General features: G+C 38.9%; 1 protein-coding gene, 1 long non-coding RNA gene, 2 other non-coding genes and 1 pseudogene across 9 annotated transcripts in view; 1 reads left to right on the top strand and 4 right to left on the bottom strand.

Annotated features, from left to right (window-relative positions):
• LOC148185463 (uncharacterized) overlaps positions 1-27,735 on the top strand; it is a 40,163-nt gene that overhangs the window by 6,595 nt on the left and 5,833 nt on the right. The window contains exons 3-4 of the long non-coding RNA XR_015775891.1: positions 2,253-2,316; positions 27,172-27,274. This is a non-coding gene — a long non-coding RNA (uncharacterized LOC148185463). The remainder of the gene's footprint in view (positions 1-2,252; positions 2,317-27,171; positions 27,275-27,735) is intronic.
• Positions 3,011-3,084, bottom strand: trnai-aau (transfer RNA isoleucine (anticodon AAU)). The gene has a single exon. It is a non-coding gene; the product is annotated as a tRNA-Ile (tRNA).
• trnar-ucg (transfer RNA arginine (anticodon UCG)) lies at positions 3,631-3,703 on the bottom strand. The gene has a single exon. It is a non-coding gene; the product is annotated as a tRNA-Arg (tRNA).
• Positions 11,335-15,781, bottom strand: LOC121962783 (leucine-rich repeat-containing protein 3 pseudogene; annotated as a pseudogene). The gene is made up of 2 exons (XR_015775873.1): positions 15,542-15,781; positions 11,335-13,966 (listed from the first exon to the last, which is right to left on the bottom strand). The product of XR_015775873.1 is annotated as a leucine-rich repeat-containing protein 3 pseudogene (transcript).
• The window catches only part of LOC121962782 (poly(rC)-binding protein 3-like), a 31,258-nt gene continuing 25,636 nt past the window's right edge, over positions 22,114-27,735 (bottom strand). For all 5 annotated transcript variants that reach the window (XM_042513077.2, XM_088074598.1, XM_088074597.1 and 2 more), the window contains exons 12-13: positions 27,441-27,610; positions 22,114-25,896 (exon numbers count right to left, since the gene is read on the bottom strand). In XM_042513077.2, coding sequence (XP_042369011.1) covers positions 25,842-25,896; positions 27,441-27,610 — 225 coding nt within the window. In that variant the 3' untranslated portion in view covers positions 22,114-25,841. The remainder of the gene's footprint in view (positions 25,897-27,440; positions 27,611-27,735) is intronic.

The following is a 27,735-nucleotide window of genomic DNA, read 5'->3' as shown; positions in this document are numbered from 1 at the left end:
AGATTAATGCCAAATGAAAATATAATGTTCATAAACCAAGTATGAGTGTCATGTTTTGGTGTCCACATACTTTTTTTCAGTAGCCATTTTTGCTTTCTCCCTCTTGTCACAGATAAAGTTTTAAACTGCACCTCAGAGGATGCAACCTGAATAAAAAGACACAGTGCAGAATTCACTTATTCTTTTTTTATCTGCCTCACACACAAACACACTTCAAATACTTTCCTATCTTTGAGAAACCATCTTGAACCGAGCGGCCCGCTCTCAGCATGTTCATGCACCAACCCCTTCTGTGCAGCAGCTCCTCCCGAAATCCAAACACTGCATCTTCCCCCAGCACTGCATCCGAAATTGAGAGACAGAGTCCCTCAGCTTTTTTGTAGCAATGTGTTGTGTGATGGCTTCTCTTTGTTTTTGTCTCTATAATTGCTGTTTTTACGTGATAAAAACACTGAAATGAATCTGAACGGAAAGATAAATGCACAGGAAAAGAAGTGTGATGACAGACGACTCGGAGGTTTCGGAGGAAGCGTCCTGAGTCTCATCAGCATGCACTCCTTGTGCAGTTTGGGAGAACAGACGGTCACCATCAGGCATAATGTGCTCCGTGACGATCCAGACAGCAGGAGTTTGTATTCATTGCCTGGTTTTGTTTCTCCACCGGTGTGTCATCATGCGTCTTTGTGTGTTTGGTGCATTGTTGTCCCTCTGCAGAGACAATTCCAGCTCAAATGAGTGTGTGTGTGCGTGTGTGCGTGTGTGCGTGCATGCGTGTGTGTGTGCGCGCGTGCATGCGTGTGTATCACAGGAGTGTAAAATGTTTGAGAGGGGGAAAAGTTTTGAGGAACAGACTACCAAAAAAGCAAAAATGCAAAAATGTGTAAATGTGTTTATGAGCGCACATATGACAGTGTTCAACAGCTCTTAAAGTAACAGTTAAAAAGCGACACCTTTTCCTTAACGCCTGCATCAAACTCATTTTTTTCTCTTAAATTTAAACCTCTGAAACCAGGAAAAAATTAATGAAATTAATTAAAAAAAACATGTAGAAAAGCACAGTAAGAAACGTGTCCTGGAAATTGAAAAAGAATACTAAAAGGTGATGAGAAAATGACCTGAAAATTTGCAGGGGGATTATTAAATATGACCCAAAAATGTCCAAAAAACAGTTTTTTTATAATTATCTTAATTATATATTTAAAAAAATGTGTATTATAATAATAATATTTAACTTTCTTGTGCTTATTCTTAAGTCATTTTCTTGCAACTTTTTACACTAATTTCTTGCTATTTTTTGGGATGGGGGGCATTTCTATAATCAGTGCAGCAAGCTGCGAGCACTGAGGACTCCACTGGGAAACACTAAATTAGACTGATTACCTTCATGAACTAACCACCAAATGATGACAGCATTGATATAAAAAGAGATGCACATTTTTATGCTGATGTCAGATGTGCCGATATTTACCCATATACCGATATATCCGATATATCCTCTTACTGAATATATGTCCTTATCTGTATGCCTTTACCCACAATTATCTCTATTTCCAAATGTATTTTCATTTATTTACTTATTTATTTTGTCATCCGTCTTTTCATTTTTGTCATTTATGTTCTTCATATGTATCATACTTATATCTTTCAGATATATTTTTTTTATTTTACCTGTGCTGAATAACTACTTGTTTACTTTGAATAGAAGCATAAATAAATATAAAAAATATATATAATATAGAAAAAGAAGAAATATCTAAAAAAAAAAAAAAGAAAAGAAAAACGATCTGTTTGTAATGTTGGCAGAAATCTACATGTTGGCTGATTCAGATCTTTCATTTTAAAGCCGACCCAAAGTAGAGCCATCAGACTGTATGTGCAGTGGGTGAGGAGCTTTTTTTAAAACTGTAGTGCTGAAAAACAAAATGAAAAATCTTCCTCAGCTCAATTACAATCATTTACATGGAAACATTTACAAGAAAATCACCTTCTTCCCCCCGGAGAGAGAAAAAGAAAATTAAATTCTTGCTCGGAGAAGAAACAGATTCTCGCTGTGCTGTCAGCGTGCCGTCGCCTCAGAATTATATCACCTGCTATTACTGTACTTATTTTATATATTCAGCTGTTTTGTGTCAACTTTCAGCAGCTTTAATAGTGTTTTGAAAGTTACACAAAATAAGTTATTTTTAGAGAGGCAGACAGGTCACGACGTACCGCAGTATAAATATCCTTCTCATTGTCCATCTCCTCTGCAGATGTTGAACCCTGAACAGTGATCCGTGAAGGTGCTGCGTCACGCATCAGCTCTGACCGATAAAGGTGAGGTGTGTGTGTGTGTGTGTGTGTGTGTGTGTGTGTGTGTGTGTGTGTGTGTGTGTGTGTGTGTGTGTGTGAGCATTGTAAGAAGTCAGTGTGACAGAGACACATTTCTGTTTTATAAACTGAGAGCTGGGAGCAAAAACATAGAGATTAAAACACAGATTTTCCTTCTGTTTTTCATTTTCATTTTCATTGTTTAAATTAACTAAAGTAACGACCATGTTTGTTGTCCGAAATAATCGACAGTGCTTTTGACATCTCTGCATTGACATCTGTCCAGTCACTGTTAAACAGATGTTCAGAGTGCTGAAAACGTGCATTTTAATCAGCAGACAGATCATATGCTGCACTGTATGCTCCCAAATGAAGTTAAAATGATGTGGCAGCTGCTTTGGATGTGATTTTAACGTGTGAGGCAGTTATTTGCAGTTTCACAGCTCTCTCTTGGCACAGCGGGTGCTCTAACTGTAATACTACTCAGGAGATATCACTTTCCATGTGCATTACCAGTTTTGCCCCCCCTGTGTCTAAGCTGCATAGGTATTATTACTCATGCAGAAGATGATGTTTCCAAAGTGTTTCTGCTGTGCAATCCTAACAGATTGCTTGAAACACAGATGATACCAATCAAGAAGGTGCCAATCAAAAAAAGGGAAAGGGTCTAAATTTTGACCCATAGATCTCACTTTGCTGTTGGCCAGTATGGGGGTTGAACCCATGACCTTGGCGTTATTAGCACCATGCTCTAACCAGCTGAGCTAACCGGCCTGATTTATAGAGTGTTTTTGTGAAAAATTTCATCTCAGGCGACCAACTTCCATGTCAAGGAGGTTAAAAAGGAGAAGTCACTGCGGCATATTGCATCATGTCAATGGCGTACAACATATTTAGGTCTTGCCTTCAATTGCCGGACAACTTAATGATTCAATAGATAGAACAGGGGGTACCACAGCCAGCCATAAGTCGTAATATATTTTATTCAAAAAATAAAGTTATGGGCGATTATTGAAAAGGTCCTTAATTAAATATCTTCTATATGAAAACTTTCCATTGGATATCAGCCGCTATATTTGAGCATCCTCACAATATTCTGTCAGTCGGGGTGCATCTCAGTAGACATCTTCCTGTTTTTTTTTTTTAAGTCTTATCTGCCGTAACCACCCTAATATTGCTGCTCCACTGACAATGGGCATGTCACATGGTGACTGTGGGGTGAGAGACTGTGCTGCAGTGTTTGTTCAACATCAGCTCCTGTGGATGGGGGGTAAGTTTAGTTCAGTAAACTTGCAAACGTGTCCTTAAATGTGGAATTTACAACCACGAAGGGACTCGAACCCTCAATCTTCTGATCCGAAGTCAGACGCCTTGTCCATTAGGCCACGTGGTCACATGACAACTGGTCTCTTTGTTCCAGGTTTACTCATGCAGAGAACATAAAACAGTTTTAAATAATCTTTGTTTTTGCAGAGCATTCTTACTTTTCAAAGTTGCAGCAGTTTGCATTGTGCTCAAACATGTTTCACCATGCTTCTTTAATTTAGGACAAAGCTTTCAAACACGATGGGAGTCTCAATCTGATCTGATCTCATTTTGTGTTTATTTGGCCACATGGTCACAGAAATACTTTATCTTATCTCAAACTGTGTAGCAATATACAAGAACCTCCATAATATAACTTGTTTTTACAACTAGCTTGTTATGATACATATTTGATATGACTTTTGCTGTTATTGTCTTCTTCCGGTTTACATGATGTTATTTAGCACTTTGTTTGACACCCCTCACCTTCGACCTTTTTGGTTTTTAGTGGCTCTTGTTGTTGTTGTTGTTGCAGTGGAGCGATGTTGTGGATTCTGTCAATATTTTTGTTTACATGCTGCATATGTTGTTTTTGTTTTATGTCTAGTGACAGACCAGTTTCCCCCTCGGGGATTGATAAAGTGAACGCTACCCTTTCCTATTTACTTTTTGTTAAGCGACAACCTCTAGTGGTCGCAGTAATTTGACAGTAGCAAAGAGTGAATGATTAGGTCAAAAAAACCCAGGACTTTCACCCAAGAGATTGCCGTTTGTGTCCCATTAACTTCTTTTAACTACGTAACTTAGTAAGACCTTTGACACACATTACATTGGAAACAAATATATCTATTTTAACCCAAACTATGATCTTTTTTCTGAACCTAATCAAGCAGTTTGGGTGCAAACACAATGTTTACCACGCGTTTAAAATGTAATTTATTACACCAGTAGGACGGCTATTTTAGGAAACAGTCCCTTGAAACAAACATCTCATGTGATATATGGGTTGGCTTGTGTCATGTTCTGGCTGTTAAGAAGGAGAAGAGAGCTTCATGAAACACTAAATAATTATTTAACCTTGAAAAGAGCCTTAATCCTGACTGGCTTTAGACAGTGATAAGAGAGAAGACTTCTTACATTTTCCTCTTGACGTTTTCTATTATACTGAAGGTTATTATGCACTTCAGGTAATCTGAAAACATTGTGGTAAATCTCCGTAAGAGTCCAGGAAGTTATATCATAAATCAATGACACTGCAATAGATTAATGTTGATAAAAACACTGAAAAAAACTGTATTAACAAACACAGTATAAAGCAATATTTTGTGTTATTGTAGCTTCACAACAAACTAAAAGAATGACATTGCAGCTCCGACGATCATTAATCTGCTTTTTATGTTGGTTTATATTCTGGCTTTTCTTGTTCAGCATTATAGGCACTTGATTATTCAGCAGCCAGGGAATAGTTTAATTTATTGTCAATTTGAGGAGCAAGTCGATTTCATTGAGCACGTTCCCTCCTCATCTTTTACTTCACACTGCAAGAGCTGCGATTTTAAAGTTTCGATCCAAAAATAAGCCCAGAGTGTGCAGCACTGTGATCATTCATGAGTGCTGGTGAAGACGTGGGTGCATGGAGGAAACATAAACATTTTAGACTTTAAACCATAGAGACGTTGTTTTGCCGTTTTTAGGAGGGACAAGGGATCTTTAGGGAGAAAGCAGGTAAACAGTCATAAATCTATAATAAACATTATTTTTGGTCACACTGTCAAAGTTTAGAGAGTGCAGGGGCTTAGAAAATGATGGCCAATTATGTTGTAAGATGTTGCAGCAATTTTGGGGTCGATACCATTTGTTACAAAATTTTGGTGCAAAATTGAAGCCTTTATATACAGTAAATTTAAGTTTTAAAAAAATGGCCATGAAATGGCTACTGCTTGTTCAAGATCGCCACCAGTCTCTGAGGGTTAAAAGCAAGCAGATATTTGACATTTTAGGGGATGATACAATTGATTTGGCAACCTGGGACTCAAGACATATATACTTTCTGTATGTAGCAAAAAAATATTCCTAAATTATTTTGTTTCTTGCTTTTTTTTACCTCTCAAACAAGAAAAAAAGCAAGAGTGTAAAAGGTAGATTAAAATGTTTGTGCATCTCCATATTCACCATATTCACTGTAGTCATGAATGCCACTATATTTATTTTTAATTTTTATATAGTTTATTAGGGACAGTGTGAATAAACATAGTACAACTTCAGCCTGTTAGAAACAAGCTGTAGTAACTGATGTTTTATTTCAGAGTTATCCATATAATACCAGCAGTGTGACTGAAGCTTGTGTTAAAGAAAGCAGCTTATGTAATGCTAATGAGGTGCCACTCTTTTCTCCAAACTTAAACTTCGAGAGACACACTGACCTCGACGGCACCGGCTAATTAATAATATTCAATTCATTAGGATGTACGCCGCGGCCCCTGGGACTTGTAAGACAAAGTAATGTGGACTGTAATTAATGTTGTGACCGTTTGACAGGAGCGCTTCAGAGACGACAAGGTCAGCATTAGTTATTAAACAAAACATATTCCAGTTCCTTTACCTGATCTATTCCCTCATAGTGCTTCTAACGGCCTTCATTGCATATTTCTCGTCTCAGATGTCTCAGAAACGGATTTAAGTTTCTGAAGGAAATAACTGAAGGAAATTTTTGAATTTTCCATCCAAAATCCATGTTTTCAGCTCCAGGAGCTCGTCCTCTGGTCTCAGGACTCCATGTTTGTTCTCATTTAACAGCTGTTCAGTGCACTTAAAATTCGTTTCTGGAAACAGCTGAGGACAAAAAAATTAAATGTAAAAAAAGTATTTCCCTCTCAAGTATGGTGGCGATGTTGATGTATTGCTGCAATGGACTGACCATAGATAACAAGATTGATTATGTGGGCCACCACTTTTACGAGCAATGAAAAGCACAATGTTTCTCTGAAGACAGCTGAAACGATTATGCCTCATTTGCCAAGAGACTGCTGCCATTGTGTAGAAATTCTACACGAAGAGACACTATCAGACAAAACATGCTAATGCGTACGACACGTAGTCAGGCAGCGACCGTTAAGAAAAAGTGATGCGGCTCGAATGTTTCTTGGCCTCCCAGCAGCAGCGGCTCAAGAGTCAAATGACAAAAACATCAAACCAGCTGTCTGCTCAGCTGTTGATGACATGAAACTGCCATGTCTGGTGAGGATTATCCTCACTGATCTGTCAGCAAACAGGGAGGCAACAATGTTAAACTCTGCTGTATAATTCACCAACAGGTTCAAGGCCTTTGGAAGCATTAAGCTCCAAAAAAGCTCCTCACATTTCCCTGTGTCATTTAGGTCAAGCGCAGTTATTTTTCATCGAGTTCAGCAAACACTTCAGAGATTTTTTTTTTTGCTGTTCTCGAAAAGAACATGTTGCTCTCATCCTCCCTCTGACCCTGATGATGTCCGGCATCAGCCGCAGCTGGAGCTCATTGAGCTGCAGTGTGTGTTGTGCAGCCGACATCAGCAGCTCTCTCTTGTTAACTTTTCCCAGCAGCAGGATGAAGGCAGTTTTCCCAGAAATGCTAACATTTGCAAAGAAACTGCTGAGCTTGTTCGACCGCACATTTTTGCGTGAGCAGACAATCTCTGTTAGGAAGAAGACATTATGGTTGAGACCGACTGATCCTCACCTTTATGTGACATTTTACACATCTTATCGCCTGAATACATTTAGAATAGGTCAATTAATAAATACTTCTTGGATTTTTTTAAATTAACAATGGTTAAATTTGTCACTAAGAAGACTTTGTACTCTGGCTCATTTTGGTGTGATTTGGCTGCACATGTGACACAAAAGATAATTGATAGTTGGTAAAAGATCTGAGCACGTTTATAGCTGGCTATACTCCAGGCACATTCATTTTTAAAAGAATATGTTTTTATCTTTTATTTAAAGTTGTTTTGAAAACTGCAAAGCTTTACTAGTCCCAAAAATGTCCCACTGGACCCAAAGCCCATTTCTTTGACAGCCTTTTACCCCCAAAACAAACAGCCATTGCTCTCCAGTCTCATTTCTCTGTATGTACACTCTTCATGCAGTTAGACAACCCTAATGGCTGGAAAAATGTTAACATTTTGTGTTTCTTAAACTATGGAAATGTTAATTTCTCAGCCACACTGTGATGATTGTTTGTGATTAAGTTTGGGAACAAGAAACACTTGGTTATGGTTTGGAAAAGATCATGTTTTGGCTTAAAACATCCACATTTGGTGGCATAAAAATTGCAGGAAAAGCAGAAAAGGGGGGTAAGTGGAAAAACACCCAGGTGTTTTCACAAAGGGTTGGTGAAAAACCTGAGAGGTACCTCAAGTTCTGCCGAGAAATGCCAAGACGGGTTAATGAAAACACCCAGGACTGGGAGCTCCAACACCACAGAGAAACACCATAAACAGTCCATAAAAACACCAGGAAGTGGTGGCTCAATGCTGGTGGGAAACTGACACCAAGTGTGTTTTTGTATAAAGAAGACTTCAGAGCAAAAGGCTTTTGTTTTTGGAATAACAGGCTGTCGGAGACATTGGCTTTTGGTCGAGTGTGCCATTTTTCAGACTAACAGGGCTTTGAAATCTTTGTTCGCCGACACAATGGCTGTGCATCGACCTGTTCACACCTGAGAGCCATCCGAACAAACGACAACCGCTATTTTCCTGGAAATTAAATTGTTAGAGTGCAGTGCATTTGCAAAATCATGACAGATGGTGCAGGTCACATTATCGGCTCTGGCCCCGGTTTAAATAAAGATTGGACATCGCTGATATAAATGGCTCCTGTGACATCCTAAGTGCCTTCCTCAAAGGCTCATTAGATTTATGGATCTGAGCTGTTCGTGGGATGAAACTATTTCTGGGTTGCAAGACATTTATTAATATTCTGCCTCATCCAGATCTATGCAGATGAAGATATATGGGTTCCATATTTGGAGCTGCTGGGATTTTTCATAGTAATCTGGAGGGATAAATACCAGGATCTCAGTGTGAGGAGGCTGCGGGTGAGTCGATAAAGGATTGTGTTAGAGTTTTAGAAGTTGGGTGAACTTGTGGCATATTTATTGGCTTGATGCTTTGATAACAATGACACTAAAAAACAGAATATATTGAAGGATTGAACGGCTTTCTCCAACAGAGATTCATCTTTTTAGCAAAGGAGCGGGATTTTGATAAATGTTGAGTTCTGATTTATTTTATTGTCCAAATAAGAAAGCAAAATAATAAATATATAAAAAAATGCAGCACTATATTGTGATAAGAAGTAGCAAGGCAGCTGTATCTCTTACTGAGTTATGAGCTTATTGGGATACTCACAGACCCATGAAAGTACTGGTGCTCACTTTAAATACGACTGCTGGAAAATTGACTTGGATTATCATAAATATGCACTTGTCAAGATTTGAATTATACATCAATTTTGTTATTCTAAAATAAAAAGTGAGGATGTAATAAAAAAATACAGCTTCAGTAGCGAATCTGCATACATTCAAGTGACTTTATGAGTTATGACTGACTGACTGAAACAGGGTGATGTTGTTGAGGAGGCAAAATGTCCATGAAGAAAAATGTTATGAAGGATGGATAGCCCAAGAAAATATTGGATTTTGCAACTGGGTCAGAAATCTACTCACCCAAACTCAATTTTTTTACTTGCCTCTAAACAAATAGTTTTAAAGCAGTTATAAAATTACAACACTAAAGCTGCCACCCAAGCAAGATGCTGTTGACTCTTCTTAAAGGGAAAGTTCACACAAAAATGGAAATTTGGTCATTATCTACTCACCCTCATGCTGATGGAGAGTCGGGTGAAGTTTTATAGTCCTCACAACACTGCCGAAGGTTCGCTGGAAAAAGGCGTTGCACTCATCTCCAAAACAATTGAAGCAAATGATGGCCAGGATTCAAACATTAAAAAATACATAATAAAAGCACAAAATGTCTCCATACTGCTCGTCCGAAGTGATCAAAGTGTCCTAAAGCCATCATCATCACAGGCGCCATGTTTTTAGCCTTGACTGCAACAACTTGTCCCCGTGAACCTCTGGCAGTGTTTTGTGTACTCTAAAACTTAACCCGACTTTTCATCGGCATCTTATTTTATTTATTTATTTATTTATTTTTAATTTTATTTTTTATCACAAGTGACTTGCTAGATTTACTAGATTTCGATGGCATTTTATTGCCCCATACAATTGGGCAACCCTTCTTATTGAGCCGTGCATCAAATATGATCTATACATACTTAAACAAGGAGTAGTAGTAGTAGTAGTGCACCACAGTGAGACAGGATCAGAAAATGTTTGAAGCTTTGCATTAGTGATTTGTAACTCTTCAGAAAGGCACTCGCACATGATGTCATCCTGACGTTTAAAAATGGGGAAGGAAGGAAAGGAGTGCAGTGCTATTCAAAGCAGACAGGCTCTGCCTCCTCGGCGATGTTTCAGCACTCCGGACAGCGCCATGTTTACGGCACACTCACTAACAGCTTCTTCACTAACAAACAGAGCTGTCCATGGTCCTGAAACAACTGCACAGCATTATTACATTTATCTTGGCCAATCTGCTATTTTTCTGTAACATGAATAAAGAATTTTAATAGATACATAAATCTTAAATAGTGAATGCAAAAATAACAATTAAAAAATACAACTATCCTTGCCATAGAGATTGTAGTTTGTCTTTCAGGAGCAGCTCCTGCAGAGCTGAGAGGAAAGCTTCTGCTCAGACTCGGACTGTAAAACAAAATGCAGGGTGTGTCTGGTAAATTGAAAACATCACACTGCTATTTTATTCCTATCAACTGTCACTCCTCAAAAGTGTTGTTTGCCCAAACATAAATCAGGATGGATGGTTACGTGTTTGTAGAGGTGCTCATTAGTCTAACCTATAATGTGTTATAGAGATAATTAGAGATGGCACACCCAGTTTTTCTGATTTTTTTTTTTCTGGCTTCACCTGTACATTGTAGTGGGAAGTTATGAATTATGTAGGCTACTGTTTTTGATAATTTGGAGAGCTTGTTGAACTGTGTGTTCAGGGTTTAAATTTGTGAAAACAAACAACCGCCAAAACAAAAAAGAAAAACATGTTGACATTGTGCTTTTCTGCAAACCACAGATATGTTACACTTGCATGTTATGATGTAGTGGATACATTGAAGCTTCACATTGAAACTTTACATTGCAACAACATGTGGTTAGGTTTAGGCACTGGTTATGGTTCAGAAAAGATCATGTTTTGGCTTAAAATACACAGTTTTAGGGGCACTGTCCAAGTTTGGCACCTAAAAAGCTAAAACACAGCCAGTTTTGTTGTGTGTTGTTCTCAAACAGTGGCTTAGCTGCAGCTTGGCTTGTCTCACTTAGCTGACATACCGTCCACCATCTCCTCAAAGTCAGCTCACATACTATGTTAGTATGATATTTGCATGGAAACTTGACTTTTAAGACCATATTAACAGCACTGTAGCAAAACGTGTGTTAACAGAAACAGTGGTAGGTTGAAAATCCTGTTGTGTTTTGCAGGCGCATTGACTTCTGATACATTGGTGTTCATTTCAGGGCAATTTTGGCATGAGAAACATATGTTTACACAACCAAAGCAAGAGTGAAATGTAAACAAAACATGTCAGGAAAATAAGTTAAGGTCTACCAAACATTTATTGACATACACATCACTGCTGATGCGGTTAGACCTCTGACACGGCCACCAAATGGGAGAAAACATACCTCAGAGGCTGGAAATCATGACAAAACAGTGCAGTGTGTTTTAAGATTGAACCCGGGGAGGGTGTGAGGCACAACATGAAGCAAGTAATCTATCTACAGGAAGCTGACCAAAACTACTGCAACATATTTGTTTCCTCTGGAAGATCAAGTGCGTTTACAATCATCAATAAATCGCATGAATCAATCAGTGTTTTTTTTCTATTGTCTGTTAACAAGACTATAAATGTGGCTGTTGATCTGCTCTCATTCACAATGCTTCAACAGTTCCACAAAACTACTTCCTGCTATCTCGAACTTGAAACTATACATGAGTGCAATAAAATAAACAACCCAGTATGATCATTTTAAAGGGACAAAATTTCAGCTGTATTTGTTTGATAGCTGAGTAATCTAGTCTAGTGTATTTTTCTGTGACAAGGATTGATTACTTCCACCCTGCAAAGTGCCAAAGTTATTACCTCTGGAAGCTAAAACACTAAACGAGGTGATGAGTGCTCAGGCGTGAAATTTAATTCCTGTTAGTGTTTCCACCTTAAATGTAGTGTAAGGTGTAGGAGTGCCACAAAATGTGCACAGCTGTCTCGGCTCCTTTATGGATTAATAAATATACTAACTCCTTACTTTAACATGGAAGCAACACTAGTCTTGACTTTCACCTCAGCTACTCTCTCCAAAGTCTTTTTCAAAAAACATCATAAAACTTTGCCAGAAACAACTTAAAAGTGATATTTCTCTGCAAGTATCCCCCTCTGAAGCCTTGGGGATTATTTTTCAGGTACCTAATTCCACTGAACTCTGATTGACACTCTCAGGTTCGCCTCACTCTGCGGACGAACTCTTAAACCACAAAATAATATGCAAAACTGTTTGGCAAAGTTTACCTTAGAGATGCTTTTATGCATAAATGTTTGAGTGAAAAATAATGACTCGCCACCTCTTGTTATCACGGAAGGAAAACAAATCCACTGTTCCACAAAGGACTGTTTTTCCTGCTTTTATTTTGTAGCTTTAAAGACTCTACTTTAAGCTTGACCATGATGATTTTAAACCTCTTCCTAATGTCTTTGAGCAGAGTTTTATCGCTGCAAAGCCGTCACTTATCAACGTTGCTTTCTTTATATGCTGTAAACATATTCACCGGCACACTTGCATCTGTATTCACCGGTGCACTTTCATATATATTCATTGGCACATCTTTTTCTCAGGCACTAAAACACACTGCTGGCTGTGTCGTAGTCCTTGCTAATGTGGGAAGTGCTCGGCAGGGACTTAAGGTACTCCATGTGCCTCCTGGCGTCCTCCTGGTTGTGTTTTATGTAGTAAATGATGTACGCTGTCACCATCGAGAACCAGCAGAACATGGCCACAAACATGGCCACATCTGTTGTCTTGTGGTGAAAGTTGCAAAAGTTTATCCCAGAGTCCAGGACATGGATCACCGGTTGCCCCACGTACTCCTCCTGCACCGACGTGTAGCAGCTGACGTCGTTCACCGTGTCCGGGTCGAGCCTCAGCTCCCTCAGCACCTCCTGCAGAGAGCACTCGCAGTGCCATGGGTTGTTGGATAATCGGACACGGGCGTGGAGCTTGGCGAAGGTGTCCTTGGGAAGGCTGCTTAGGTGGTTGTTTGATAGATCCAAAGTCCGCAGGCTCTCGGAAACTCCTTGAAAGGCGCCGACCTCCACGCTCTCGATGGCGTTGTGAGATAAGTCCAGTTCCCTGAGGCGGTGGAGGTCCGTGAAGGTCTCCTTTGCGATGTGTCTGATGCGGTTCGATGAAAGCAAGAGAACGACAGTGTCTTTGGGCAAGTTCGGCGGGATGTTCTCCAAGTTGCGTGAGGTGCACTGCACCACCACGCCGTTCCTGTCCGTGCAGTGGCAGACGTTAGGGCAAGCACACGCAGTCATAATCACAGACAGAAGCCAAAGAGCTCCAAAAAGCAAAAGAGAAGCACAGGACGGTTTTATGGGTGACCTGCATCCGTGAGAGGCCCCCATTAGCGGACTGCTGCATTAAAACAACGCAAGGGCTTTGCGTTGGTGATGGTGTGAGGATTCAAGTACCAGTAATACATGAAATACACTCCAGAAAGTCCAGTTTGAGTAATAAATCCGGGAATTTAAAGGCGTATTGGATGCCAAAAGACAGTGTTTTAAACTCAGTCTTGCAGAAACAAAAGTTGAGCCAAGTTCAGCTCTCTTGCCAGACGACCCTGCAGATTTTTGCTGAAGCCTTTTGTGTTGGCATTGCATCACTGGGCTCATTCAAGCATTTCTTTCATACACAGCTAATCATCTGAACTCAACCTGCGTCTGTGCAGTAATGGTTAAAGTGTCATCCTTGGGTCACTTTTCAGCATTCACACGCACATTATCGTTCATCAGATACCTCGAAAGTCATGGGAAACCAAGCTTTGATCCAACAAAAAAGGAGCAAATGTCTAGAGGTTTGCATGCTAGCTAAATGAGAAATCAGAGATCAACGAAGGAGAAAGGGGAGGTCATGACGGTGTAGCCAGGGCGGGAGGTGGCACGTCTTCTCAGAAGTAACCTGTGACAGAAAGAGGGAGAAAGACATGAAAAGATGGAGTGATAAAAGTTGAGGTAGAGAAATGAAGTCTCTTTTCAAAGTTCATATTCTCTAATGTCTTTGTTAAGCATTTGTCTGCTATGTCTAAAAAAAGCAGTTCAAACCTGTAATTATGTGACTTTAAAGACTACATGCTGTTGGTAATTATATGTTAATTTTCTGCTCCCATGATCATACCGCACATATTCAGTGAACTTTCTACACCATCTCCTCTTTTCATACGCCTTCCTCCTAAGAGGGGAAGCCAGCAAAGTTCAGCATTATCATAATAATAGCATGTTTCTATAGTATACATTCGGGATTTATCCCGCTGAGCAAATGCCATTAAACAAGGTGTGAGCTCATCAATATGCAGCAGATGAACTTTGAAACAGTGATATGTGATTAAAAAAAAACTGTCTGTACTAAATCAGATTAGCAGAGATGCATGTGAGAGCAGTGAAGGTCAGAATGCAAATGAAAGCGACTGTAGGACACAATGGAAGATAACAATGCGAAGAACAGGAGATAAGCAGGAGACAGCTTTAAATCAAGATGATGAATGTCACACAAGTTGTTTGGAAATAGTTTCAGATTTCTCAAGGAGTCGTACAATAATATAAATATTAATGAGCTGCAAAGTCTCAGAATGCAACGTCATTGTTGGAATATTATAGACAGATTATTGACAGATTAGGATAATAAATAACAGGACAAGATAATGTAGGATAATATTGCAATGGTAAACAAACTTACTGGAAAAATTAGGATAATCTGTAGCCAGACAGACTGCAGGAGAAAAAATATTGAAAATAGGGTCTTGGAATTATAAACCCAGCTGTTAGACAGATTGGGATAATCAATAGCAAGACAGCATTATGTAGGAGAGAATGTAAGAGGAAAAAAAAGAAAAGAAAATATGATATTGCAATTGTAAACCTAATTATTAGACAGATAAGGATAATAAATAGTCAGACAGCATAATTAAGGAGGAGGTGATGTAGGAGGAAAAGGGGAAATTGTGATATTGCAATTGCAAACCTAGATAGATAAATAAATAAATAAATGAATAAATAAACAAATAAATAATAATAATTATTATTATTGTTATTTAGCAAAAACAGCTGCTTCCAGCCACCACTCTGGTTCTAAATATGAATATTTGCTGTTTTTCTGCAATAATAGATGTTTTGGACATTTAGAGATGTTACTTTGGGTTCTTGGGTAAAACCCAAATTTAATGGATGAATAATTGATCAATCCGTTTAGAAAGCAATCAAGCAGAATAATCAATGAGGACAACAAATAGTTGCAGCCAAAAAAACGCCAGAAACAAACAGTCTCTTAAAAGTTCACTTAAGGATATTATAAAAATAAAAAATAGCCTATGTAACATATCGATTAATTATGGAAATCATGACGTCCATGTGGCGACAAACCATTGAACAACCATCCTAGAGACGAAAGTTTATTTGGTAATTTGGGCTTTTCTCTGCAGAAGTCCACCGCGCTGATGAATGAGTGTTAAAAGTGAGTTTAATCTGAGTGGATACCTACCTGATTGCTCCACTCTGTCCGGTGCACATCACCGTGCAGTCCCCGAGAGACACTGTTTTATTTGAAGATGAGACATCCAGGAATAAACAAACAACCGCAGGAAACCGCAAAGCATCCTGTGCAAAGAAACGCACGTCTGCGGGAATAATCACAGAGAACAGAGCGAGTTAAAGTCCGGATCCAACTGTTTGATCGCAGGTTCAAACCTCCTTTCAGTGCAGCTTTGCAGCAGCTGTGTGTCTGACGGTGTGTGTGTGTGTGTGTGTGTGTGTGTGTGTGTGTCTGTGTGTGTGTGTGTGTGCGCGCGCGTGGATATGCGCAGAGGCGCAGCAGTTGCTCCTCTGTGGTCCCGTTTCATCCTCTCACTCCGCTAAACTGGATCCCTGCTGATTCAGTGCTGAACCTGCGAGCCAACGTTATTAACCCCACCCCCCATACAGACACTCAAACTTTATCGACAGTGCATCATTTCCAAAATCATCCAAACTGTCGCACCATAATAGCAGTATTTAATATCCCTCACTGGTGGAAGAAGTATTCAGATCTTTAATACGGTGTAAAAATACTTTATTCAAGTAAAAGTCCTGCGCTCACGATGTTATTTAAATTAAAGAACAAAAAGTTTCAAAAATATGCTTCAGATATAAGTAAAAGTGCTCATTATGTAGAAATTAATTTCGGAATCATGTTTATTATTAAAATTATGAATGCATTAAAATCGCAGCTGATAGAGCTCATTTTAATTACTTTATGTGCTGCTGGAGCTTAATCTACCTTAATACATCATTTATCGGTTTAGTTATATTTTGTATGAATAATCTAACTTCCAAAGTAACTAAAGGTGGCAAATAAGTGTAGTGGAGTAAAGTTATTACTTTTCATAACTTTAACTAAAGTTATTAGTTAAATTATTATATGTATTATATATGACCTGTAGAACAGCCAATAGGAGCGCTCTCTCTCTGAGATGACCTGTGATTGGCTGAAGTCTCTAATTTTCCAAAAGCAAAGTCAAGAGGAGGTGCAGAGGTCTATTTTTCTCTCAGACCACTTGAATTACATCAACTTTAACTGCTTACCCCAGCTTTACGTTCAATTTTATACTTTTGCTTCACTGCATTAAAAAAGTTTGGACTCTTGGTAACTTATGATGGACTCTCGATATCATTTCTGGTGTTTGCTCGACTAAATGACATTGTGATATCTTTAAAAAATTATTCATTTGGACTCAAAATGAATTTTTGTCGCTGCCGTATTGTACAGTGATCTCTATCACCTATAGCTCATTCCACTGCACCCACTGATGTAGCAAATTTAAATTTCATGCTCACTTGCACCTTTGAACGACACCTAGACCTCTCCTCTTTGTGTTTGGAAGTCTCCTCCGCCTGCTTTACCTTGCACTCTCTGTGTCATTTACATTTTTATCCGTCTGTTTGATGCAAAAGTTCAAAGAAAGTTAGTGCAAAAACACCACACCAAAGGGGAAGACAGAGTTATGTTGCAGCCTATTTAAACATGCATGTGCTAGTTTGGAAGTTTCCGTATTATATACAGGCAGGCAGATCCCACTCAGCCCTGTCTAAGGACCCCTAGAGGTCCCTGAACATTTTTGCAACTCTTCGGCGCCTCATTCTCTGCCTCTGACTGATTGTTTGCCCCTGGTGTCACGCTCTGCCATTCTTCATAAACATTGATTACGATTGTCCTACCCTGATGGAGGACTTCAATACCTTCACACCGCGGAGACAACAAACCTTGTGATGGTACTCACGGTGCCACATAGGCCACCTGAATGCAGCCAGCGCTTTGCAAAGCATCTGCATGATTAAATGTGCAGCTGTCAGCCCTGTCACTTCTGCTGAAAGGCAGAATCATCGATTTGATTGACTGCTGAAGCATTTTAGCGTGCATGCTTTATTGCAATGGGATCCGAAATCAAAAAGCAGGCTTGTAAATGTCCCTCTGTAGCTCCTGGGTTTCACATTCTCCAACGTTTAAGATACTTTAAAGTTGTGAAGCCGTTTGTTAAACACCCTTGCTCATCTTGTCGGGCTCCTGGCAGACTTCCTGCATGGTAACCCATCTTAAATAAATTCCCACTCCTCCCTGGGATCACAATGATATGGCACTGAGCCAGTTTGGGGAATCTTTGTCCGGTAAGCATTATAGACTGTCATAATGCAATCTTTGAGACATATTTATCATCTGAACAAAGATTTTTTTAACATCATTCTGTCCCATCTGCACTTCCTGTCTGCTTTGTTGCAGATGACATTGTGAAGGGACTCTCTGAAAGCGGCACTGAGCTGCCCTACAGTATCTATTGACCTCTTCAAAGCCACGCTCGGTACATTTGATAATGCTTTCCGCTGCAGAGACTGTCTGACATTGGATTTCACTCACTCCGCTTGCTTACGCTCACAAGGGAGGACGCAGCATGTTTTAGCACTGCGGCCCTCTCAAAACTCAGAGCGATGAAGGAAGAATCGGGGGAAACCCTCACACTCGAAGACATTTGCAGAGGCTTTCATGTTCGTCCACCTCATTGCTTTGACATCAGTCCTTTGCATTATGGAGAAGGTTGTCTGTAAGCAGCTTACAGCAATGCTGAGTGATAGCATGGACTCGCTCCAGCTGTGGTGCCCAGCCAGCACAGGGCAGAGAGTGCCTTTACGTTTTGGGACGAGCCCAGTCCCACAAACCCTTATTGAGCCGTTATTGGAGGTAAATTGACTGAGGGGAACACGGTCTACTCCACAGTGGCCACTTGATTTGCTGATGTCCTTTTCTTTGTGATAGCTGCCGCCTCAGAGTGCTCTGCATAACATCTTTTACAAGAGAAACAAACATGATTTTTAAATTGAGCATCTGGCTTTGTGACAAAGTGTGACAAGATGCTCCCCTCCAGTGTTTGGTTGGGTAGGCGACGGCAAAGGAAGTCTTTCTTAAAAGCAGTCTGATTTCTGTCCACCGGCTAAAGTTGAGTGTTGGGTCTTTTCAGATGAAGTGTGAGCCTCGCAGGTTGTTAAGACGCTGGGTTAAATAGCAGTCCTCTTCTGTGTTTTTGTTCAGCTGGTTTTCATCCCTGATAAGAACCGTACCCGCGTACACATAAACCGTTCTTAACCCTTTGGGAACCTTGATCGATGTCGGTTTTCGTGAGTTCAAATGCCTTTCACAAGTATTTAAAACTCTGAAGCCTGAACAAACTGGGTAGATTTTTCTGAAAAGGCAGTGAGCAACTTAGCCAGAAATGTTTCGCAAAAGAAATAAGACTAAAATTACAAAAAGAAAAAAAAACTGAATCTCAAGTACAAAATTTTTTAGCATTTCTTCCGAGGTAATTTTCTTTTAAAATATACATACATGTTTTATGTTTTCCTTTATGCTTATTTAAAGTTGATTGTTTGGGGGGTTTTTTTACTTCTTTTTTTGGCTTCTTTTCAGGTAATTTATTTGTTACCAAAGTTACTTTTTGTAACTTTTTATTTATAACTTGTTAATTTTTGGGACATTTTTTAAGTTGTCGCCTTCTTATGTTTTTGAAAAAAAAGAAGGGGGTTTTCAAAGTTTCAAAGGGTTAAGGCCCCTTTTCAAGTGGACTCAGGCCCACTGACATTTTAGTCAGGGGAACTTGAAACCAGGTTCAATTCCTTGATGTGAAAGCCTGAAGGCTGAAGGCTGATCTAAAAACGTGCCACAAAAGCAGCTTCACCACTTTTTATTTCATAGTTAAAGCGAGTGTAATTTGTTATTACAATAACTTTATATTCAAATTTATGTGAGAGAAATAAACACATAAAATCATTTATTTGATTTATTTGCTTATTTTTAAGTAATTTTCTTTAACTTCTTTTTTACTTTTTTTTCCCTAATTAATTTTTAATTACAGATTTTTGGGCATGACTCTCTAAATGCTCGTTGTCTTCTCCCCCTGCTTTTTCTTTCTTAAGAAATCAAACCAATTTGGTCAGTTTTCAAAGGGTTAAACTGAAACGTTCCCACTTTGGTGTGCATTTTCTGCCATTTTGCCGTTTTCTGAGAGGGGAGGGTGTACTTTTAAATCCTGCTGTTCTTTTTGGTTGTTTTTTGGTTTTTTTGTGCATCCATAATTCTGCCTATGTCAGCTCTGAGTTCGATACTGCAGTGCTGACATATTTTGTTCTTAATATATATTCATGATCTTTGTAAAGCGTTCCAGGACTTTCTGTTATTCAGTAGCACAATGTAAATCAATTTGTCGTGACTCTTGTGTGGCAGGACTTGATTCGTCAGTGCGGCTCTTGGTCGGCTGCAGGGGCAGCATGTTAAACTCCGTGCTGGATCTCTGCCAATGATATGACCTGCCTACCTATCAACTCCTCAGACAGCTTCCTGGCTCCAAATATTCTTAATCTGCCCTTGAATCCAGCCTTGAACCAGGGAGCCATAATTTGTTTCGCTGAAACTGTGGGCATCCCCATCTCAGAGGCGTGAAACTTCTCTCCAGCCTCTGTCTGTTAAGCTGTCAGTGTTTTGTTGGTATTCTGGCCATCGCGCGCGGTTTCTCTGCACTGCCACACACCGTATAATAAGACCAGCTTTCTGCCCGTTGGGGTCTTCTCAGCCTTCCAACAAATCCAGACACAGAACAGTTTATCCTCCCAAATATCTCCTGAGGTTCAGAGAGAGAAATCTTCTGAAATCCCGTTTTTTTTTTTTGTTCAGTGCAACGACTGCGAGGTTCAGGGCCGTATTAGGTGCATAATATGATGCAAAAAGACGGTGTATCACATGCTGTGGGAGAGCTGCCCAGCTGTTCAACATCCACTCCAGCAAAGCAATTTCCAGATTCAAAGGCGAGCCAGCTCATATCAAGATGTTGAATGACTCTTTCACTGCTGAGGCGAGAAACCATTGGATCTGTCTGTTGCTCACAAATTTTACAGTTTCTAATGCCGTTTATACGTGTGTGTGTGTGTGTATCAGTGGAGAAATGATAGGGGAGTTACCAGTAAACTGACTTTAAATGTCAAAATATGATTGTTTTTAAGTAGGGGTGATACCAATTAATGGACAATCCATTAATCATTTATTAAGAATTGAATCAGATTTATGAAATTTAAGTGATTAAATTGATAGGCTATGAAATGTTGTCAGAGTACACCCGTTATGTTGCTTTTACCTTTGACCGAGGAAAAATGCATTTGGTATTGTTTGAAATAAGACTAATTTTTTTTCAATTAGTCGATTAAGGAAAGTGCTGACAATTTGCAACCCTAGTTTATCATCTTCACACTCCCACAGTCTGAAAAATAGTTAACTATATTTTTTGGAATAAACAATTAATATTTTTGTTCCAAGAAGATGTATAAATGAAAAAATACAAACAACAATGAAAATAAGTACACTTTGAACTCAAAACATGCTGAATTTAAAAAGTATATATATTTTTAGGACTGTAGGAGTGTGACGATCTTATAAAGAAAAGAATGAAAGGAGTAAATTTGTTAAAGAGATTCGGAGTTACCATATAAAGGGTGAGAGTGAATGAAGCTTTCGGGAGTGAGCTTAAAAAAAGATGCTGATAGATACATAACATATGATGTTAAGTACATAATGTGATGACATCATTCATCGAGTGCTTATTTGTTATCATACAAACTGTTTAATTGGCTCAGTAATGTTGAGTTTAGTAAATTCACAGACAACATAATGACTGTCATTCAGTATGATTTGACAGTTAATTGCTGTGAATAATACACTAATTGTTTTCTTCACTAAGACAACACATAACAATATAAGACAGCAGAATTAGTCATCCATGTAGACACATGAATTGAAACCTGAATCCAAAGGTTAACTGTGTGAAAAGCTTGTTCAATAATATCCATTTATGCTCAGTAAACTATAAAATAAGGATGATGTGAGACAATGTTGTTTATAGAAAGCAACTAAGCATAAAGTGCATTTTTGTTTAATATTTCATCCCAGGGGACCCTCATTTGAGAGGATTTCTTTTGTCATTGATTTATTATTGAATTATCCAACTGTCTGTACTGCATCTTCAGAAAAACAAGTCACGAGAGCAACCCACGATTGGAACAGTCATCCTTAGTCATTCTCTAATTAGAGCAAATTAAACTTAAATTAGAGATAATGGGAATAATTATAAGAAATTAGATTTATCCCTAATTTTGCTGCACAAACCTCTTCACATGAAACCCTCCTTTGACAATCACTGCTCTAAACAATAAGCATCTCTTAATTGTATCCCTGGTAATATTTAATTGCCTTTTTAATCTGATTTGAATTTGTTCCAACAAAATTGCGTGGCTATCTTTTTTTTACAAGATAGATGAGATTCCCATTTAAACCTCATCATCTAATTACCATAATCACTTTGCCATACAATAATTAGCTGTATTCAATAACTATCACAATCTCCCGAGGGGGATTTTGGCTCGACATAAGCTCGTGTCAGCTCATGATTCATTGGGCCTTAATGCGCGTGCAGGGATTGTGCAGAAATGATCTCAAATCCTTCATTTTCACCAAGAGGCAGCAAAGAGGAGTCAGAGAAAAACAAGTCACAGAAAGAAAAAATGAAACTTTATTTGTTTTTATACTTACCAACACTTTGAAATTAAAACCTATGTAATTACTCACAACTAATATAGATCTGCACATAGCAAATAAATCAATCAAAAATAGTTACCGAGTTCTATCACTTTTTTCCTCCAACTGCAATACACACAAACAAAAGCTGAAAAAAAACATGTCTAGTCATTCTTCTTTTCCTGTTGTTGCTGCCACATGAAAAGTGGATAAAATAATTTTAAAAAGCGTTTTTTTAAACACGCTACACAGCTCTCCTGTATCTATGCTAATAATAACTGAATAAATAATTGCACATTGCACCCTATTATTGCATTAGTTGCAGTTTGTTTCAAAGTCGTAGCATACTCAGGCATATACACAAATGTAAATACAGTTTCCAAACACTGAGTAACACATGAATATTGATGTTATTGAAATCACACTGCCATAGCGATCAAATTCATAGAACACAACAAGATCTTCGTCAAATGCACGCGCCAACTGTGCTAATAAGCATTAGCTATCCTTGTTTTTCTGTTTTTATTTCTTACATATGTGTACTAATTTGAAGCAAACATTTCAATGGTACACATGCACTGATAACAGTTGTATACAAGCCATAATACCCTTGAGGATGTTCTTTACTTGTACAGTACTGTTGGGTAAGAATGCCCTCTTAGGTATTAGCCAACTGTTCTTAAAAGCAAGTTTGCCCCCCCCCCAAAAAAACATAATTTCTTTTAGATCATTTGACAAACATTCCCATCAAAGTACAAGCTATGACAACGCAAAATAAAAAGAAACACAAATTCATAATTTCAATGCTAGCACTACTACTTGAGTTCACATCAAAATGTAAGAATTATTGCAGAATAATCATTGACTATGCATGGTTCAGTATAGCGATACAGCATTTGTCCATTTACAGAATCACATTTATGTCATCAAAGCGCAAAAGACCCCAAGTTACAGGAAAAGTTAGACTCATTGGAAAACTGGCTTATTTACTTTCTTGCAGAGACTTAAATGAATAGATTTACCACTCACATGTCTGCACGATAAATATGAAACTACTTATTGCAGCTGGTTAGCTTAGCACGAAGACTAGAAACAGACAGAAACAGTCTGGCTCCGTTGAAGGTCTGAAAATCTGCACGTCTGAAGTTCATTAATTAACAATAAACATGATAATTAGTAAACTTTAGATACTGACAAACAGATTTATTTAACTTAATAGAGTCAGGTTAACTTTAACTTAATTAAACTAAACAGCTGCAGCTGGTATTTTTATATTTAGCATACTGATATCAATAGGGCTGGGAATTGTTTTCAAAATCACCGTATCAGTACCATAACCAGTAACTTTAATGTGATAACATTATTAGCAGAGGATGCCATTGGATACCTTTGTTTTTGGCTCCGTTCAGTACTCTAAAGAGATGCATTCAATTGTGTAAAATGCCTCCAGATGCCACAGTTGTGTCGTATAGCCTAACGTTCAAACATTTTGGTGGCATCTCTGCATACATGTGTCCAACTTGACCGCACCACAGGCTATTTGGGTTATAGCTGCTTCAATATTGGGCAAATTACGCATTGCATTAAAGAATGCTTCAAGTAACTGGCTTCGAACAAAACCATACAAAACGTTACTTTTTGTAGATCTGGGTACCAAATGGATCAAATGCATGCATCATTTAGCTAGTAAAGTTTCGATACTACTTGGTATCGGGGTTTTTAGGTTAATACCTTAAAGGTTTTGAGCCCTACATAGAGAAAGCCATTAATCTTCTCATTTAACTCTCGAAAAGAAAGCAAATGAGCGCATCCCAAAAATGTCAGACTTTTCCTTTAAGTTCAGCAGGCTACTGGAAATAAAACAAGAGCAGTGGTTTGTATGAAGAAATTGAGACACTGAAAATGCAGAATGTTGCTGTGTTGGACAGTAGATCATGTGATTCGACAATAACATTCAACAGCTGTTTGTATTATGTCAAAAGTGAATTGAGCTCAGCTGATCGGAAACGAGATGAGTCAAGTTGTCCAATAGTATTTAGAGCATCCTCGTGAGTCGGATGGTTGAAATACTGAATCATACTAATATATCATCCACACCTCCCTCTCAAAATTAAATACAATACGACAAAACTAACTTAGCTTAAGTTTCATGATCAACAAACAAAAAAAAAGTCATATGTGCATGACCACACCATAAATAAATACATGCTGGTTTTACTGAAAACCAGAGAAGCAGGAAATTGTCATCCAACCTGTCCTTTTTCAAATAAAAACAATTAAGTTGCTGACAATAAAAAGACATTCAAACCTAAAGCGCCAAATCAACCGTATGACAACAAAAAGACAAGATGAACAATCTTGAAAAAGAGACTGAGTGGTCACGTCCGCCCAGGCCCCGTGGGTTCCCCCCAATGAACCCCTGAACATTCCTTGGCCCAAAAAATACCATTCGGCTTTGTCCAAACGGTTAGGCGTCTTTGCCGCGAAGAGTCGGCTTCTTTCCCCTGTTTTTTCGCTCTTTTTTAAAAAGCTTTCAAAAGGACCCAGAATTTATCCGACACAAGGGAAGGAAGCCGAAAGGTTTGGACGCAACACTTGGCTTTTAAGTCCAACTAATTCCTCCCACATCAGAGGCAGTCCAGAGTAAAGTGTTGAATAGTCTATTGCATGAGCGCCGCGTAGTCGACTAATGTGCTAAATCACAAAAGTCCTTGTACAAAACAAATACAGTATAATAATAAGTTAGTAAACAATCATTTAAATTTTCAGTTAGTGTTTTAGCCACTGATTTTTCACTAATTCCCATTCATGCATCTATATACTAATAATCGGTGTCGATAGAAGGAGGCTATGTCGGAAAGATTTTCGTTTGGGCAGGGAGTAGGACTAGACGTGAATGGCCAAAAATGCTGAAAAAAGTTTGCGGAAAAGAACGGGAGCACAAAGATATAATAATAACATTTGAGGGAACACATACACTGAACAGGCTTACTCAAATACACAACAATACAACATTGAACACATGCAATATAAGCAATAATGTAAATATAGGAAATTAACATGAGAAGGGAGGCTCTAGGAGTGATACCATTGGCTTAAAAGGGTCATGTGATGCAGCAAAGAGTCATGGGTAGAGATTGGATTTGTAAGTAGACAAAGATGCAAATTAGGACAAAAGCAGAACAGTCCAATTTTTTTTCTTTTCTAAATATATTATCAAAATTTGATAATTTGGCTACATCCCACCACACACTCTGCCGATAGCATCACTGTGCAGCTGTATTATGCAGATAACTACGTTCTACAAAAATTCTCAATCTTTTACAAGTTTATACTTTTAACTGATGTTCTATGACGCAGCACTGACAGAGAGAAAGAGAAAGCAATAGATAGAGAGAAAAAGAAAAGATTAACACAAGTTGTTCCTAATAAACATTCAACATGCTTCAACAGTTCTCTAAAAAACCTAATCAACAGAGAATTTCTTTTTTGTAGTTCTTTTTTTTTTGTTAATTTCATTTGGCTCTCTGAAATAAAAATGAGCGCCCAACCCTCCCTGACGTATAAACAACTTTGAACCAGGGCGGGGAGGCGGTCAGGGTTTTCGGAGAGCCAGAGCCAGAGTCCGAAGGGCTTCATCAGGGTTGTCTGCGGTAGTCAGTCATTGGAAAGGGCCAAACGGAGGAGCCAGTCAGGGATCTCAGGATGTGGTCATGGAAGATGGGTCGTTCCACATGGCCGCCACGTCTCTGAACCTGTTTGAAAATTATTGGAAAGTAAGAAATTGTTTCTCATTTTCTTACATCCATACAGGAAAGTTTTTAATTGTGTTTTTTGACAGTTCCATATCATTATTTCACTCAAGACTACTCAAACACCAATTAGCCACTTTCGTTCATGCACTGCAAACCTTAAATTATCTAAACATTTCCCAGAAAAGCTGTATGTGAGAAGGCAAATGTGAGTATTAGCTGGGTCAGAAATTGCACTGACTAATGTCCGATCGAGCCCAACTGTGAAAACAGCAGGTAACTGTCCAGAGTATTTACAGCTTGTAAGTGGTCGTGTTAAAGTAGCTTCTATCATGCGGCTCATGCAAAACCATAAGAAACCGTGTGAAAATGGCAACGAAAATGTCTAAATGGAGAGATGAGGAGATATGAGAACTTTTGTCTGTAAGTGCCGAAGACGAACTCATCAGAAATGTTCATGAAACGGCAGCAGACTCTGTTTTTCATGACCAAATTACATACTGGCTACATGAATGCAGTGCTCCGAAGATGAGTTGATTCACATAGATTCTGAACGTAAGGGAGGATAGTTGAAAAGCAAGAAATTTCTCATTTTACCACATCTGAGCAAGAAGGTTTCTACTTTTTCCTTTGACACTACACTACTTTAGGAACCATTAGCCCTATTTCACACATTCACTGTGTCTAGACATTACCCAAAGGAGCTCTTTGTGAGAACACAAAAGTCCAAATCAATTGGATCAGACATTACAAGGACGTAAACCCCCAGCTCCCAATTACAAAGTCCTTGAAATGTCCGATTGTGAATAGAGCAGGTATTTGTTCAAAGAGTTAATTAAGTGGGCGTGTTTATGATTTCTATCATGCATCTTGCGATAAACTGGAAGAAAGCAAACACTCAAGGGTGAAGAAGAAGCATAATTTACACAAAGACACCAATGACGATGTATAAACGGAAAGATGACGAAATTCGGGAACTTCAGGAAAGGCAGAAGTTGAAACCGTCAGACAAATACAAAGAACGGCATGAGATTCTGTTGTTTATGACCAAATTCTGATTCCAGTATGTGACCACGGTGTAATCGGTGTCACGTCCTGCCTCCTCTACCCAGGCGCCACCCCTTTCCTAAATCAGAGCATTACACTCAGGATAGAGACAATTGAAGCTATCTAGAAAAATTTCAAGAGCAGGGCCACACCTCAACAGTGTCACTTTCTGCAAAAATACCTGCCTAACCCACTTTTTCTGCTTCGCTATGGTATTCTTTGCCTACGCAGGGTTCTTAGGAGGTTTATTGTGCATGGGTGCTACAGCTTCACTCTTCAAGTTTCCCCACAACACATTTGGCCAAGCAGCCCACGAGCAGTCCACGCCTTGCACGTGAGTCATGTTTTTTCTTTAATCAAACTGTTAAACGACTCTTGTTGACTGTGCGGTCCTTGCTTGTGGATTTCCTGTAGTTTGCTACATGCATGAAAAGGAAACTCTGGACGTGATTCTGTTGACATTGCTCAGAGTTCACGAGAAAACGGCAGCTGACTCTGACCTTGCATTGATGAGGTACTGAGCCAGGCTGATGTTGGCGGGGGTCCCTGTGATGGTGATCTGGCGCTCCGATGACCCTTCCATGGCGTTAGCAATTTTGATCTGCGCCCCAGACATCTGACGGATCTCGTTGATTTTGGTTCCCTGGCGTCCGATTATGCAGCCTATTAGCTGGGAAGAAAATGGGGACGGGTCTTAGGATGGCCAGAACACATGAAAGACACACACATTTTTATCTGATGCTACATTTGAACGGACTTGCTATGATGCATGTGAGTAGGGTCCAGTCATTGTCA

This window comes from Plectropomus leopardus, chromosome 24, assembly GCF_026936395.1.
Source record: "Plectropomus leopardus strain MGB_pleo_1.0 chromosome 24, ASM2693639v1, whole genome shotgun sequence".
NCBI lineage: Eukaryota > Metazoa > Chordata > Actinopteri > Perciformes > Serranidae > Plectropomus > Plectropomus leopardus.
Note: the sequence above shows the minus strand (reverse complement) of the source record. Positions and strands in the feature narration are given on the sequence as shown.